Raw genomic sequence first — 16,789 nt, forward strand, 5'->3', positions numbered from 1 at the left:
TGCCCACTGCCCTACTGGCCTCTCCCGCTCCTTGCTTGGCTTCTCAGGGCGTAGCTCCGTTCCTCTGGTCAGGGTGAGTCTGAGGAGCTCATCGGCATGGTGGGCTCGGCCAGGCCAGTGACAGCCTCGGGGGCGGGCTTCTGAGAGCCAGCCCCTTCTTGATGAGTAGGAGGAGATTCAGGGGCGGAGATCTGTCCACGGGTAGCACAGCGAAGAGAGAGGTCTGTCTGCTTGCCTGAAGAAGCGATGTCGTGGAGGGTGGGGGTGGGTATCTGTCTGGAGACGAGCTGAAGCGAGAGACCTTGCTCGGCCAACGGCGGGAGGGGGCGGGAGAGGACACGGACGGCGGGAGGGGGCGGGAGAGGACACGGACGGCGGGAAACGTGCACAGGACAGCGAGGGGGGGGCGGAAAGGCACACGGTGGGGGCGGGAATGGACAGACTTTCAGCGAAAGGGGAGGGAACGGGAAAAAACGTAACTCCGCCCTGGGAAAAAATCTCGGGAACGCCCCCGAATCTGGTCCGTCCTTGACGGACAGATCCGGCACTCAATGGCTAGCCTCCACTTATGGAGCTAGCCAATGAGAGCCGGGGGACGTTCCCGAAGTCCTTATTGTCAACAAAGGATTTCACCTGCGCCGAAAAGCTGCGCAGAGCGCAGCCTTCGGCAGGTGAAACCCAAAAATGATCTCAGCACTAGGATGAGAAGAGCCTCAACACCTAAGGGGTTAAGCAAGTTTGCTCACATTACACATTTCACGTTGGGATAGTACTGGGTCAAACTCTCCCCTGAGGATTGGAAAGCCTCTGGCTAACAACCAGAAACCATACCTGTAACTTATGTTTGGTTATCAAGTAAACAAAACTCAATGAGAATGCAAATGCAACTATGGTTCTAAGAGGGTAAATATTTACTAATTCCGCAGTAAATATGTACAGAATGGTGTAAAACACATTGTAGTGCATACATGAAATCAAGAAATTAAAATATAAATATTTAATCTGGAAAATGTTACCAATAATACATCTTTGATTACTTTTATTTACAGAACCAATTGTGTCATTCCCAAAAGTATGATGTGTAAAAAACAAATCCTGACTTATGAAGTTCAATCTTTTTTTATCAGATCTGCAATCGGTGCTAAACCATCAAATTGGAAAACATGAAGGGCAAGTACAGATTAGGAAAGAAGCTGCCTAGTAACATAAATTGCCTCTGTATCAGTCCCACATACCAAACACTGCCCTAAAACATCCAAGCTATTAACAGATAGTGACTGATTTGGCAAAAGATTGGTGGTCTCTATGCGCTCATTACTGTTCCAAGCACTGATTGAAGGCTGATTAGTATTAGATTGCTGCATACTCCTCCGAGATAAGTGTGTTGCATTCCTTCCACCTGCAAACAACCAAAAGGAAATGTATTAATATGGAGTTTATTAAACACTTGATAAGGTAGGCGAAGCCGAGATGAGGCTTTCAAAGTGCTCTACAGAAATTACAACAATGCATGAAAGATACAAAGCATGCTTTTAAGTTTATTACTTTTTATTTTCTGTTTATATAAAAGAAAAAGGTCTGTGGTAAAGAGTCAATACACAATGCAAGGCTCTATGGTCATTTGTTGAGGTCACTTTAAACATATAGACATGTCTATTATGGCGCTATTACCAGAGAGACGTGCTCAACTCTAATGTTAGAACTACTATGCACTACTTTGATTTATTCCACACGGAAATGTTTGAGTGCGCGCATTAGATTGAAAAAAAACCTTTCTTCATAGAATAATACTTGGCAACTGTCCATTAAAGTCATGGCATATGTTGTTACTCCAGAGACAGAGGTGTTGCAACAGCTTTTATGACCATTGCAACAATTCATGAGGTTGATGTGAGAAGGGTTACTCATAAGGGAGATCATACCCCAGAGTCCGGGGCATTGCTTTCATAAATTATCATACTTTATAACTTATTAAAAAATTAATGATTTGATCATAGATCAACATAAAAACCAATGCGGATGGCCAAGTCACCCACAGCAGGACACTAGAGGAGAAAGCCCCTTCGTGTTTCCTCACTGCCCAGGGTTGTATTTTTTCTGTAGCCACCTGGCCTTGAAGCAGGCCGCTGTGAGCGTGAGATCTCGCCTCCTCTGTGACCCCTGGCATGATGTCACTTCCGGGAGGTCAGTGGAGTATTAAGGTGGGTCCCTCACCTAGATATTCCTCTTATGGTGGCCAGCAGCAGAGGAATTGGCCTGCTGGACACGCTGTTGGCCGTGTTACATCGCGTCCCTGGTTTGAATAGCGTTCATCGATTAGGTGTGTGTGTTATATGTTGGAGGCGCAGCGGTCTATTGTTACTGCTAGCCGCCATGGGTGGCAGTTTGATGCTCGGCCTCCAGTCTGGCATGCGATAGGTTGTTCGTTTGGGGGAGACTACTTGAGCGGGGCTCGCAGCTCCGATGGGTATCTACACAATTGCGGTTTAGAGCCATTTTGGCATCAAACCGTCACAGAAAGTAGAGGTCGCATTGGAGCTGAAACGGGCATAACTGCAAGTACAGCTGTGGTGCATTATGTTTATACAGACATAGGTCCACAGCAGGCGTGGCCTATGGGCGGCCAGCCCCTTACCCCTCCTCTTTGGGGCCGGTTGTTCCGGCCTCCAGTCTGGCTGTTTGTTAGTGTGTTTCGTAGGGCGGGAACAATTGAACAGCTTGGTGGGTGCACGCCCCTCCCCTTTGGTGTTTTTAGGTCTCACTTACGCAGCGTGCATGCGCTGCATAAGAGGAGCTTTAGCCGTCATTCTGCTCTTTTTCGAAGCACACACTCGTGGTTGTGGTGGCATCCACCTTGCGGCAGCGAGCAGCAGCGTGCATGCTAATTGGCTGTTGCTCACTCCCGCAAGGCGGATGGTGCCACAAGCAAGAGGGTGTGCTTGAAAATGAGCACGGCTCTCTCCCCCCTCATTCACTCGGTCTCCAAAGCCTGCGCGCTCAATTTGTTTACTTTTGCTACTGCGCTTTACTTTAACCATGTTAAAGGTAAAGCGTGGGTGCCGCGTTTGCTACAGTAACAATGACAAATACACTAGGTGTTTAGGTTCAGGCTATGAGAAAGAAAGGGCTTTTTAGCTGCATACAAATATATCTTACTTTGTCTAAATCACATTACATAGCGCTTCACTATTACCTGCAGCCATATGAAGGTGTTGCGCTAGCGGCCAGAGAGGCAGTTTGGCGAAAGCAATTCTAAATCCACCACATTGTAATGCGCTTGCTTTGTGTATAAACGTGCATTTATTGGGTGCATACCTCGCACAACTTAACATGTTTCAGCCTTGCGGCTTTGTTCACCTGATCCCAAGTGCTACAATATGTCTCAAATAACAAATGACATCAACAAAGGACAACTGTTAAAGTGTTACTATGGGTGCCATCATAAAGTAGTAAAGTTGCTAATTAACAATAACATGTTGTCAGTGCCTTATGCATATATTCAATGCTTCATACATGCAAAACAAAGCATAATGTGACCTTTGCATCATCAATGCAACATGGACATATAAAATAAAATAAACACTATATTAGCAGGTTTGCACATGCAAAATTGAAAAAGTGCTTTTGCATGTCAACAGAAGCTCGAAGGGGACGCTGGTATAAAAAAAAAACTAATTGGGTGTACAAAACATATTTCTTAATTTACCTTTTCATCCCCCCCTCCAAACCTTATCCACGTGTAACAATACTGCCTGGGATGTTAGTCAGTATCCAATATAAATAAAACCCAGTGGAAGCCAAGACTTATCAGGCTGATGTGATCGTTGCTTTTGTCTTTTTTTTTTTTAAAACAAATTTTATTGCAAACATTTGCTTTAAAAGTGAACATATACATGACATCACAAACGTGGCAAGCTTAATGCATGCAATTCAAAATTTAAGTTAAAAAACATTGCTTCTAATTTCAACAGAACAGTAAAAGTGCTTTCCTAGGAGAATGCTGTACCTAGAAAATGTATAGAAACTGTGTGTGAGTGGTTGTGTGTGTGTGTGTGTGGTTGTGTGTGTGTGTGTGGTTGTGTGTGTGTGTGTGGTTGTGTGTGTGTGTGTGGTTGTGTGTGTGTGTGAGTGGTTGTGTGTGTGTGGTTGTGTGTGTGTGTGTGTGTGTGGTTGTGTGTGTGTGAGGGTGTGTGTGTGTGTGAGGGTGTGTGTGTGTGTGAGGGTGTGTGTGTGTGTGTGAGGGGTTGTGTGTGTGTGAGGGGTTGTGTGTGTGTGAGGGGTTGTGTGTGTGTGAGGGGTTGTGTGTGTGTGAGGGGTTGTGTGTGTGTGAGGGGTTGTGTGTGTGTGAGGGGTTGTGTGTGTGTGAGGGGTTGTGTGTGTGTGAGGGGTTGTGTGTGTGTGAGGGGTTGTGTGTGTGTGAGGGGTTGTGTGTGTGTGAGGGGTTGTGTGTGAGGGGTTGTGTGTGTGTGTGAGGGGTTGTGTGTGTGTGTGAGGGGTTGTGTGTGTGTGTGAGGGGTTGTGTGTGTGAGGGGTTGTGTGTGTGTGTGTGTGAGGGGTTGTGTGTGTGAGGGGTTGTGTGTGTGTGTGAGGGGTTGTGTGTGTGTGTGAGGGGTTGTGTGTGTGTGTGAGGGGTTGTGTGTGTGTGAGGGGTTGTGTGTGTGTGAGGGGTTGTGTGTGTGAGGGGTTGTGTGTGTGAGGGGTTGTGTGTGTGATGGTTTGTGTGTGATGGGTTGTGTGTGAGGGGTTGTGTGTGTGAGGGGTTGTGTGTGTGAGGGGTTGTGTGTGTGAGGGGTTGTGTGTGTGAGGGGTTGTGTGTGTGAGGGGTTGTGTGTGTGAGGGGTTGTGTGTGTGTGGGGTTGTGTGTGTGTGGGGTTGTGTGTGTGTGTGGGGTTGTGTGTGTGGGGTTGTGTGTGTGTGTGGGGTTGTGTGTGTGTGTGGGGTTGTGTGTGTGTGTGGGGTTGTGTGTGTGTGTGGGGTTGTGCGTGTGTGTGGGGTTGTGCGTGTGTGTGTGGGGTTGTGCGTGTGTGTGTGGGGTTGTGCGTGTGTGTGTGGGGTTGTGTGTGTGTGTGTGTGGGGGGTTGTGTGTGTGTGTGGGGGGTTGTGTGTGTGTGTGTGGGGGGTTGTGTGTGTGAGGGGTTGTGTGTGAGGGGTTGTGTGTGTGTGGGGTTGTGTGTGTGATGGGTTGTGTGTGTGGGGTTGTGTGTGTGATGGGTTGTGAGTGAGGGGTTGTGTGTGAGGGGTTGTGTGTGTGTGGGGTTGTGTGTGTGGGGTTGTGTGTGTGTGTGGGGTTGTGTGTGTGTGTGGGGTTGTGTGTGTGTGTGGGGTTGTGTGTGTGTGTGGGGTTGTGTGTGTGTGTGGGGTTGTGTGTGTGTGTGGGGTTGTGCGTGTGTGTGGGGTTGTGCGTGTGTGTGGGGTTGTGTGTGTGTGTGTGGGGTTGTGTGTGTGTGGGGTTGTGTGTGTGTGTGGGGTTGTGCGTGTGTGAGGGGTTGTGCGTGTGTGTGGGGTTGTGTGGTGTGTGTGGGGTTGTGTGCGTGTGTGTGGGGTTGTGCGTGTGTGTGGGGTTGTGTGTGTGTGTGTGGGGTTGTGTGTGTGTGGGGTTGTGTGTGTGTGGGGTTGTGTGTGTGTGTGTGGGGTTGTGTGTGTGAGGGGTTGTGTGTGTGAGGGGTTGTGTGTGTGAGGGGTTGTGTGTGTGAGGGGTTGTGTGTGTGAGGGGTTGTGTGTGTGAGGGGTTGTGTGTGTGAGGGGTTGTGTGTGTGAGGGGTTGTGTGTGTGAGGGGTTGTGTGTGTGAGGGGTTGTGTGTGTGAGGGGTTGTGTGTGTGAGGGGTTGTGTGTGTGAGGGGTTGTGTGTGTGAGGGGTTGTGTGTGTGAGGGGTTGTGTGTGTGAGGGGTTGTGTGTGTGAGGGGTTGTGTGTGTGAGGGGTTGTGTGTGTGAGGGGTTGTGTGTGTGAGGGGTTGTGTGTGTGAGGGGTTGTGTGTGTGAGGGGTTGTGTGTGTGAGGGGTTGTGTGTGTGAGGGGTTGTGTGTGTGAGGGGTTGTGTGTGAGGGGTTGTGTGTGAGGGTGTGTGTGTGTGAGGGTGTGAGGGGTTGTGTGTGTGAGGGTGTGAGGGGTTGTGTGTGAGGGTGTGAGGGGTTGTGTGTGTGAGGGGTTGTGTGTGTGTGGTGTTGTGTGTGTGTGTGTGAGAGTGGTGTTGTGTGTGTGTGTGTGAGAGTGGTGTTGTGTGTGTGTGTGTGAGAGTGGTGTTGTGTGTGTGTGAGTGGTGTGTGTGAGTGGTGTGTGTGTGTGAGTGGTGTGTGTGTGAGTGGTGTGTGTGAGTGGTGTGTGTGAGTGGTGTGTGTGAGTGGTGTGTGTGAGTGGTGTGTGTGAGTGGTGTGTGTGAGTGGTGTGTGTGAGTGGTGTGTGTGAGTGGTGTGTGTGTGTGAGTGGTGTGTGGGTGTGTGAGTGGTTGGGTGTGTGAGTGGTTGTGTGTGTGAGGGGTTGTGTGTGTGTGTGAGTGTGTGTGTGTGAGTGGTGTTTGTGTGTGTGTGGTGTTGTGTGTGTGTGAGTGGTGTGTGTGTGTGAGTGGTGTTGTGTGTGTGTGAGTGGTGTGTGTGTGTGAGTGGTGTGTGTGTGTGAGTGGTGTTGTGTGTGTGAGTGGTGTTGTGTGTGTGAGTGGTGTTGTGTGTGTGTTGTGTGTGTGTGTGTGTGTGAGTGGTGTTGTGTGTGTGTGTGTGTGAGTGGTGTTGTGTGTGTGTGTGTGAGGTGTGTGTGTGTGTGTGAGGGGTGTGTGTGTGTGTGTGTGTGTGTGTGAGGGGTGTGTGTGTGTGTGAGGGGTGTGTGTGTGTGTGAGGGGTGTGTGTGTGTGAGTGTGTGTGTGAGGGGTGTGTGTGTGTGAGTGTGTGTGTGAGGGGTGTGTGTGTGTGAGGGGTGTGTGTGTGTGTGAGGGGTGTGTGTGAGGGGTGTGTGTGTGTGAGGGGTGTGTGTGTGTGAGGGGTGTGTGTGTGAGGGGTGTGTGTGAGTGGTTGTGTGTGTGAGTGGTGTGTGTGTGAGTGGTGTGTGTGTGTGAGTGGTGTTGTGTGTGTGTGAGTGGTGTTGTGTGTGTGTGAGTGGTGTTGTGTGTGTGTGAGTGGTGTTGTGTGTGTGTGTGTGAGTGGTGTTGTGTGTGTGTGTGTGAGTGGTGTGTGTGTGTGTGTGAGTGGTGTGTGTGTGTGAGTGGTGTTGTGCGTGAGTGGTGTTGTGCGTGTGTGAGTGGTGTTGTGCGTGTGTGAGTGGTGTTGTGTGTGTGTGTGTGTGTGTGAGTGGTGTGTGTGTGTGGTGTGTGTGTGTGAGTGGTGTGTGTGTGAGAGTGGTGTGTGTGAGTGGTGTGTGTGTGTGGTGTGTGTGTGAGTGGTGTGTGTGTGTGAGTGGTGTGTGTGAGTGGTTGTGTGTGTGAGTGGTTGTGTGTGTGTGAGTGGTTGTGTGTGTGTGAGTGGTTGTGTGTGAGTGGTTGTGTGTGTGTGAGTGGTTGTGTGTGTGAGTGGTTGTGTGTGTGAGTGGTTGTGTGTGTGAGTGGTTGTGTGTGTGAGTGGTTGTGTGTGAGTGGTTGTGTGTGTGAGTGGTTGTGTGTGAGTGGTTGTGTGTGTGAGTGGTTGTGTGTGTGAGTGGTTGTGTGAGTGGTTGTGTGTGAGTGGTTGTGTGTGAGTGGTTGTGTGTGAGTGGTTGTGTGTGTGTGAGTGGTTGTGTGTGTGTGAGTGGTTGTGTGTGTGTGAGTGGTTGTGTGAGTGGTTGTGTGTGAGTGGTTGTGTGTGAGTGGTTGTGTGTGAGTGGTTGTGTGTGTGTGAGTGGTTGTGTGTGGGTGTGTGTGTGTGGTTGTGGTTGTGTGTGCGCGGTTATGTGTGGTTGTGTGCGGTGTGTGGTTGTGGGTGTGTGGTTGTGTGTGTGTGTGTGTGTGGTTGTGTGTGTGTGGTAGTAATACTAAAAGCATCTCAAAATAAAGGAACACAGTTTGTGGAAAGAAATCACGTTGTAAGTCAAACGGGCAGCAGCAAAGCATTAACAAAACATGTTCTTTGATGTTCTTTGAACGAGAACATCAAAGGGGCGCCGCAAAAGTGTTCGCTGGCGAACATCAAAGGGGCGCTGCTAAAGTGATCGCGGGCGAAAGTGCTCTTGGGCGCTTAAATGAGTATGACAAGGTTTGCCATTTGACGCCTCGGCTCCTAAGCGCGCGCCTGTGCACATGCACTGTAGCTCTAGGCTGGCCATGGTAGCATTTTATGAGCGGTACAAAAGGGGGTGGTACAAAAGGGGGTGGTGATGGACGGAGCATCTGAACCAATCAAACACTCACACCTAGTCAACATATCTGGGTTTAATCCATCACCGTTCTTTAGCCAACTCTGCCACCCCAGTTCAGACATGGCCATATGCAAATCAGTCTGACCCTGTGCCTCATGGGAACAGTCCAGCCCGAACTGCCAAGCCATGCCTTCCCTGGACTGGAAACAAGCTTCCTAGGACCGGTTTCTGGCATTTCAGCAGTCTTCAGCCAGGCTTGCTTGAATCCAGTGGCAAAGTGAGAAAGGGACTCACGCCTGAGCATACCCTGCCAACTTATGGCGAACAAAGCGGTACAAAAGGGGGTGGTGATGGACGGAGCTTCTGAACCAATCAAACACTCGCACCCAGTCAACAGATCTGGGTTTAATCCATCACCGTTCTTTAGCCCACTCTGCCACCCCAGTTCAGACATGGCCATATGCAAATCAATCTGACCCTGTGCCTCATGGGAACGGTCATGGGAACAGTCCAGCCCGAACTGCCAAGCCATGCAGTCCAGCCCTCACTAAATGTCTCGCCAGACCAGTGCATGCGCTGGGTCAGGCGAGACCTAATAAACAAAACGCGGGTGCAGAGTTTGCTAGTTTGAAGAGCAGACCCCGAACAAACCGTGCCTGGACAAAGTTGCCTGCAAATGGACCACTTTACATCCTGGCGATGAGTGCAGCATAAGGCCATGTATTAAAACAATGCCACTTTCTAAGAATAGGTCGCGCTGAACTCTGAGCTCCCTGCTCTGACTATCAGCAGATAGATAATGTTTGCCCCATGAATTCCAACTTGCACTACCTACAGTATCCTGCAAGCCTCGGCCTCTTCTGTTCAAGTGGGACATTTCCTCACCAAAGTCATACATTACCCTGGAAGCAGTTCTTGAAATCCACAAGCGTATTCGCCAATTGTTTAATGATTGGCTATCTTTCTTGTAAGATTTTACACCACTGAAACAGCGGAGGTTCTAAAAAAATTCAGGGACAAAATATTCTGGTGAAAGGTGAGAAATACACAGCATTATGATCAGCACGGGTTATCGCAGTAAATGTAGAGTTTATGTCAGTCGTTTTCAATGTGACTTTTTTTTTACGTTAGAAGGGTAATATAAATGTGTTTTAAGGCCGCCCCATCTTCTCCCATTCTATAACATCTATATTTTCTCACAAGCTGTAGCACACACGTCACCCGTGGAACACTGGAACAAGTTGAATGCACATTTATAATGCAGGATGGAGTTTGGGTCCTGTTTAAAGAAGACCACAAAAAACCGTTCAGTGGGCAGCGAGGCATGGCATATCTACTAACAGTTCAGTGGTCAGAGAGGCATGGGGCACATACTAATAGTCAGTGGTCAGCGAGGCATAGCATTTATACCTGGGCAGAAGTAAGGCAGACACCGCACAGTGCTTTCTTCTGTTAGAGATATTTGTATTGTGAATACAAAAAGGTTCATGCGCCTCAGTCGGTTCGCGCACAATCACAAGAAGCGCTAGTCCGTTGCAATGCCAGCATTAGATTTACGGTCCCGGGGTTGTAGGGTCAGCAATTTAACCACAAGGCACGGATTCCCTTCCATATTCCCGGTGGCGTCCATTTTTAGGAGAGGGGACGCCATAGATGACCCATCCGTCCACTCATCTCTCGAAAGATATCAGGCACACCACCATCCCTTCATACTACACTGGAGTATATATGCAAGCACTTTTTTTTATATACAGCGCAAACTCTACCTCAACCTATCATGAGCACCAGTTACATTACAGGAGGACACATTAATTTTTGGTAGGCACGGGGAATTAAAGTGAGTTGCCCAGATTCACAGGATGGTGAGCCAGCGCCAAGACTCCAAACTAGTTCCCAGCTCCAAAGTGGGCAGCTCTGGCCTCAGTTACCCCTTGAATATATAACGTGTTCCTTGTGTTTGTGATGTGCTAATTGAACACAAGTACAATTTGTAAACAAAACATGCAGTTGTTCGCATAGGGCCGGGCATATTTTAGTGGGGACGAGTTTATGATGCGTTTAAAGTGTCTGGGCGCTCAGCTTACGTGTACTGCTCATTGGCCACTTTGGCTGCCAGTTCCACTGAAGGAATGTGCACCGTAATAAAACCATAAATACAAATGCTGCGTGTGAATGCCTGTCACTAGCATCAAAGTGGACAGAAGCTTAAGAGGCGCTTTAGGTGGAAATACTGCAGTGTTGCGTTTGGTAAAGGATTTAAGATGCAATATTTTTTTTTGTTTAAATCTTGTACATACATTGTATTAATTGTATTGTTTGCTAAGAGCGGATTGTCGATAATAATGTTTTGAATAAACACAACCTGTGTGATGAATCCAAATTAGAGATATTCAGTATTGTCAGTGACTCAGTTGAGTTGGGGGGTGCGGGATCCAAATTGGGTGTCTCCCTGGCCCAAGCAGTACAGAGAGTGTTACTGATTCTTACTCAACTAGCTGGCTTAACAGACACGTTGAAATGCAATCATCTTATCCCCAAACATCAAATACACATTTTCATTTTGAAAAGAACAAAAAAAATGACAAAAGCTTATTTACGAAAAACAAAAAAAATAAAACATGTTTTGCCACAAATATCTTTTCATTTTTCGTAAATACACATTTGACCATCAAACTTCCAATTTATCATTTTCATCACATACTCACATGCATCACTGCCACACATGAATGCCATGTATCACTATCTCATGCCATGGAGGTCTACAATATGCCAAGAATCATCATGCTTGGATCAACATTAGACCAAGGGTGGGAATCCTGATGCCATGTGTACCAACAACAAGAAGCAAGTAATTGCCACGGTTATACCATGGCCACCACTATACTAGGTTGACCAACATCATTCAGTTGTGGAAACCAATATTTCAAAAATTGACATCAATATGTCAGAGGCGGCATTTGCCAGCGGTTGCCATCATGAAATTGATTCTCACATTATGCAAAGCATTTCCACCTGTATGCCATGGCCACCAATACCAAAGTTGGGAACCATCAATACGCTAAGAATTACAATCAATATGCGCGGGACAACATTTTGCCAGGAGTGGGAACCATCTTTTATATTGAAGCCCACAATACGCAAATAATGATCACCATTTTGCCTGGACTAGCAGCTTCATGCAAGAGTGGGCACCACTTGCAAATGGATGCCCCGAAGAAGACAAGAATCACGGCCAAAATAACAAGCATTGGCATAGCCAATAGGTCTCGATTTTGGGACCTTATAAGTGTTTAGTTATGCAGAACAATATCCTTGGTGCAACAATATCAACCGTTGCATGGCTAAACACTTATAAGGTCCCAAAGGCGAGACCTATTGGCTATGCCAATGCTTGTTTAATGAGAGGTTGTGGGCATGGCAATTGAGCCGGGCAGGTCGACTGTGTCGTTAAAGTGTACATTGTGTAATTTTATTGCGTATCAACATGGTCGCTGGTTTGACTAGTGCCGGCAGCAAAATGCCTCAGAAGCAGGGCCCACATAGGGCAGTAAACGGGCATGGCAGCAGAGTGTTTGAGGTGCTGTTGTGCAAGGGTGGCTGGGTGGGGTGTTCTAGTTACACAGCCATAGGTATCCTGGATGTCACCTAATGAACAGAGGTGTCGAAGGAACTAGGTTACAGTCTCTTGCCACGTTATTGCGGCCCAGGTACATTCCAGGCTAGCACACTGTTTTGCAGCCTGCTTGCTGTGCCCGTGTAAAGTGTGTCGGGCTGTACATTGTCTAATTTTGAGGGAACTGTAGTGAAGTTTATAAATGCAATCGAGGGGTATCAGTGCACAGGGCGTGATAAAGAATAGTGGTTGGATCTCGCAGCGCACCAGGGGAATCGACCCAGTTTCCCGGTAGCTGATGATTGTTTTGCCAGGCACCGCATGCTCCAAGATAGTCTACTGAATGTGAGGAGGGTGGGGACTGCATTGGGAGAGTGCCAATGGGAGTTCTAGACGCTCTCTGTTATAGAATTATCAATGCTTGAAAAGATTTGCGGTTCATTTTTAGTAGGCTGCTGTGTATGTTCATGGGTTTTATGCTGCATAATGTATAGGAAGAGGTTTGCGGGAGGGGGGGGGGATAAAAAAGAAAACACTGCCTTATTACCTCATCAGTGCATATTCATTAGTTGGTTTTAAATAATGTTGCATTGCAATTCTCAGAATGGCTAAAAGGAAAGGTTTCCACATGGCTTATTATGCTTTCCAGTTTAACAGACCCTCCAGGATGTTGCGATTTGCAAAAAAAAAATCGAAAGAATCAACAGTTTTGTAAAAATGCCACGATTTTTACAAAACTGCCCGCGAAATTTCGAAAATGTGGTGAAACGTTTGCCCTGACAGAATTAATTAGTGTTAAAATGTTGTGAAATAATACTGTCACTACCACAGAATGTGCTGGATTATGCCACATGATTTGCCTTTGTTTTTTGTATAATTTGACTGACTAGAAACTAGGCAAGTGTGGAAAAAGTGCGCACAAGTAAACAGTGGCACTGTAATAGCCAGTCAGTGGTGGCAGTCAACCTTCGACAACATGTAATGCCTCAGGCGAGGAGAACAATCTTTGGCAAAAGTGGCAAACCTTGTCTATGTAGTTCATGTGGCTGTCAATCACAGTGGACGCTTTATGCAAGATGTTAGTGAATCAATGCTGAGCTCCAGACATTTCCTTTCATGCTTTGGTATGTATAAACATTTCTGGGGGGCTAAATCGTCCAGCAATAGGCTCTAAGAAGGGGTGAAAAACAATAAAGCCTTGTTAACATGTAAATGGTCTTTTAAAGACCTGTGAAGTACTCGGTGCACCTGCAATAATAGGGACGCTAGCCTACAGCAGCTCAAAAACTGTCCGTGTGTGTGTGCCCGGGAAGCTGTCTCGGCCCTGGCTGCACACACGACAGCTCTATATGCTTTTTGTCCCGTGGAAGGTGTGCATAAACGTTGTGTAATATGCCTCCCCTTTTAAAATGTGTCATTGCATTATGTTCCATTGGTAGGACAGTGCCGCGGTGCTGTCTGTGTCTCAATGTCCCACATGAAACATTAGCACAGCCTGTGTGTGTGGAAGGCTGCTTCTCGCTCCCCTTGCCCAGACAGCATCAACATAGAAGCACTGCTGGCACCTGCTGTAGTATGTCCTCAAGTTTCCTGAAAACAAGTAAAAGTGAACCCCTGGATAAAATGAAGAAAATCAGTATTTATTTAATCCTGCTACATTCCTGGTAGCGAAGTTGAGAATAATAGCAGATGGTCTGCCCTGGGATCCACCCTTCGAGCTGGCAAGGGGTTACATTCCTTAACAGCAGTGGCATCGTTATTATTGACTGAATCAACAGGAAATGGTTATTCAGCTCACCAGCAAAAATTGCTACATCTTTCACAAGAACTGATTGACAGCCTGTCAACCCTAAGGTATTGCGTCACTCTAGATAGCCAGATGGCACCAGCAGAGCATACCTGCTGACAGTAGGTATGCTGCAAGGGTAGTAACCGGCAGCTGTATATAGCCCTAATTACTTGTGGCACCTGACTGAATAAACAGTCAGATCGCTTGTAAAAATAGCCCAAAAGGTAGCACCTTTATCTTACTGAGAGAAAAAGGGGGGAAATTAATCCCATGTGAGCGTTTAACACCACATGCCCTTTTAAAATGAATCAATATGCAGTCCCCAAAATCTTGCTTTTGCCCGTTGCCCACCCAAGGAACACTTTTAGCCATAATGATTTAATTATGATAAAATTAAAATCCCATCATCTCCTGCTGAACCAATGAATGACTTTATTAAGAAAATTGTTAACATTCTTCACTCTGCGCAGGTCGAGAAGGAGCTTCTTTTAACCCCTTCGATGCTGATGACGGCCCCCAGCCGTCATGCATCACGGAGCTCGTGTGCTGATGACGGCTGGGGGCCGCCATAAACCCGCCCACTTCGAAAAACGCCGCACAGGCGCAGAATCGCGGCTGCGCCTAAAGGGTTAAAACAATGACAAAAGGAGTTACTTGATGTGTCAGTTGAAGAGCCATTTAGGGCTGCACCAGAGTCAAAGACAGTATAGGAAGACTACCAGAATTAGCTTAAGGGACAAATGTTACAGTATTAGTTTCCTTGGAAATACATCTATCTGAATCAAGGCGCTGTATGTTCCTACAAGATAGGAGAGCATCATTGTCACCCTCAATTCTTCAAATTGACATTGGTAGGTGATCAGAGGTGGGCAACTTGAAATGGCACCCTCTAATGCTCTTAGTCTACCATGAATGCCTCAAATAGTCTCGAGTGCTGGGTATGTACAGCGTTTGTGATGTTGAAACTGACCTAACCTCCAAATTCACTACAGCAGTAGCGGCATACACTGGACTGACAATTCGATTGGGCAGCACTTTATCCTTACGGTGCACAGTACGCAACAAGTCCTTTTTAGGTCGAGGACTCGTCGCACTGCTGTAAGCAGTGGGCGGAGCTCCGAAGATTTTATGTTTCTTGGTGTAGGGGGCTTGAACCCGCCCCTCTTCTGGCTGGTTTCCTAAACGGAAGCCAGCCATTTGAGGAGAGGGGCGTCACTCGGTTGAAGGCCGGTCTTTTTCGGATTCCGGGGCGTGTTTTTTGCGTTCTTTCTATCTGCGACGTCATCCGTCACTCAGAACGCAAAAAACAGGCCCCCGTTTCCGAAAATTTCGGACGTTTGCGGCCGCCATTTTTTTTTTGTTATTGTTGTTGCCCGGAACAGCCCCGCTGCCATTCCAGGTAAGTTAATTTTTTTCTTGTTTCCAGCCCTTAGTATTTATTTAACACAAGTGCATTTGATGCTTTGCAAAAAGAAAAACTTGTCTGGAAAGCGTCGTGTCGGCTGACACAGCGCCATTTGGAAGCCTTGGGCAGAGATGCTCCAGCTTAACCGCACACTTAAGAACATCCAGCCTTTGGCAGCTTCCCCACTTTCCTTTGTCGGAGAAAATGGGTGGCAGAAGCTTCCTGCAGAACCATCCTGGAGCTGACACACACGCACTCTCTCTCTCTCTCTCTCTCTAAATGAAAGTCCGTGTACATCTGACTGAACATCCAGTCCTGGCATAAAGAACAGAGTAGCGTGCTACCCGCACCTCAAAAGATTCTCTCGTTTTTTTTCCTCCCTCTGCTGCTCTCAAACTCGACTACGTACTCCACGCACTCCAACTCAGAAAAGGAACAGGTAGCGAGCGTGAAGGCCCTGACGAAGGATAGGGAATATGCATTGTATTTAAAATTGTTTCGGTCAGTGTTCCGTGGGGCCTCGTCCCTTCCTGTGGCTCTCATTGGAAGTTAAGGAGGCGTGTGTTTTACAAGGATCTGGAACATTCCAGGGGTGCCTCGCGCGGTGAGCGCAGTTCTTCTGGCCAATGAGAACTTCGGAACTGCCACCAAGCCTCTATGAGAAAATCATAGAATGTGTGACGTCACACTCGTCCGTTGCGTGCCGTTCCAGGAGTGAGCTGACAACAGAGTTCTGTATCCAGCCACGGCAGTAACCCCCACCCCGAGGGAGAGCCCCACACCACCCGCTCCTCGGCAACGAGGCTTCCGGTCGCATGGCTGCTCAGGTGACGCCAGGTAGGGGCAAGGGGCAGAGCTGGTGCTGCCGGAGAGTGTGACACCTGGGGTCGCGGAGGCCGCTGGCGGCTGGAGCTGCTGCTGTGAACGCAGGGGAAGGGTGCCGGGAGCTGGTGAGTCAGTGAGTGTGTGAATGTAGAGCAGGGAATGACAAACTGAATGTCATCCTGTTATGAGCTCAGCTACAGAACCAGGGATGCGCCTTTCTCTGACAAGAGAGCCGGAGCGGGGCCAGACTCCAGAGATGATCTTACTGGCAGCACCCGATAAGGGTTACTTTGAACCAACAGCCTGCACCAACGCTGTCCGGCCACAAGGGGCGCTCTAGCGGCTGCTCATCTGTGTACAGTCCGCATCATTAGAAGCACTTTCTGCAAAGTCACCGAAGAGGACACGCGGCTATCGCGGACGTAGTGGCATGGCACCAACCCTCGCATTGGCAGCCTAAACCCATACATTCTAAACACTTTCCTCCCCATTGGAGACCTGGCACCAGCGCACTTCTGACAGTACCAGTCCCAGGCTCGAGTCAACCTCTTGGCCATGCCGGTCCCCTGTGTTTGTGCTCAACTTGCTCGCGCCAGCCAGCTTATCCTCTTCCCCTACCAGTGCCAGCCACTCTAGTATCCACGAAAGCACCTCCGGCGGTGCCCGTGGCAGCTTCGCTTATGCCTCACTCTCCCATGCCTGTGCCAACCCTCGCCCTTCTGTCCCCCTGCCTGCCCTCCAGCTTCTCGTTCAAACTTTCCTGTAGTCGTTCCAGTCCCTGCTGTCTTTATGAATGTGACAATATCGGCGCAACAACCCACCCCACCCACCTTTCCCCTGCCAGTCTCGGTTCTGCTCCTAAAGCCTCGCAGCCCGCCATCCCCTGGCAAGTGGCAACTTTT

At 48.3% G+C, this 16,789-nt stretch overlaps 1 protein-coding gene across 1 annotated transcript in view; it reads right to left on the reverse strand.

Moving 5' to 3' along the window:
- Positions 1 to 893: 893 nt before the first annotated feature.
- Positions 894 to 16,789, reverse strand: part of NUP43 (nucleoporin 43) — a 173,321-nt gene continuing 157,425 nt past the window's right edge. Inside the window, exon 8 of the mRNA XM_078646924.1 lies at positions 894 to 1,399. Coding sequence (XP_078503050.1) covers positions 1,182 to 1,399 — 218 coding nt within the window. The 3' untranslated portion in view covers positions 894 to 1,181. The remainder of the gene's footprint in view (positions 1,400 to 16,789) is intronic.

The sequence above is a fragment of the Lissotriton helveticus genome, chromosome 6 (assembly GCF_964261635.1).
Source record: "Lissotriton helveticus chromosome 6, aLisHel1.1, whole genome shotgun sequence".
Lineage (NCBI taxonomy): Eukaryota > Metazoa > Chordata > Amphibia > Caudata > Salamandridae > Lissotriton > Lissotriton helveticus.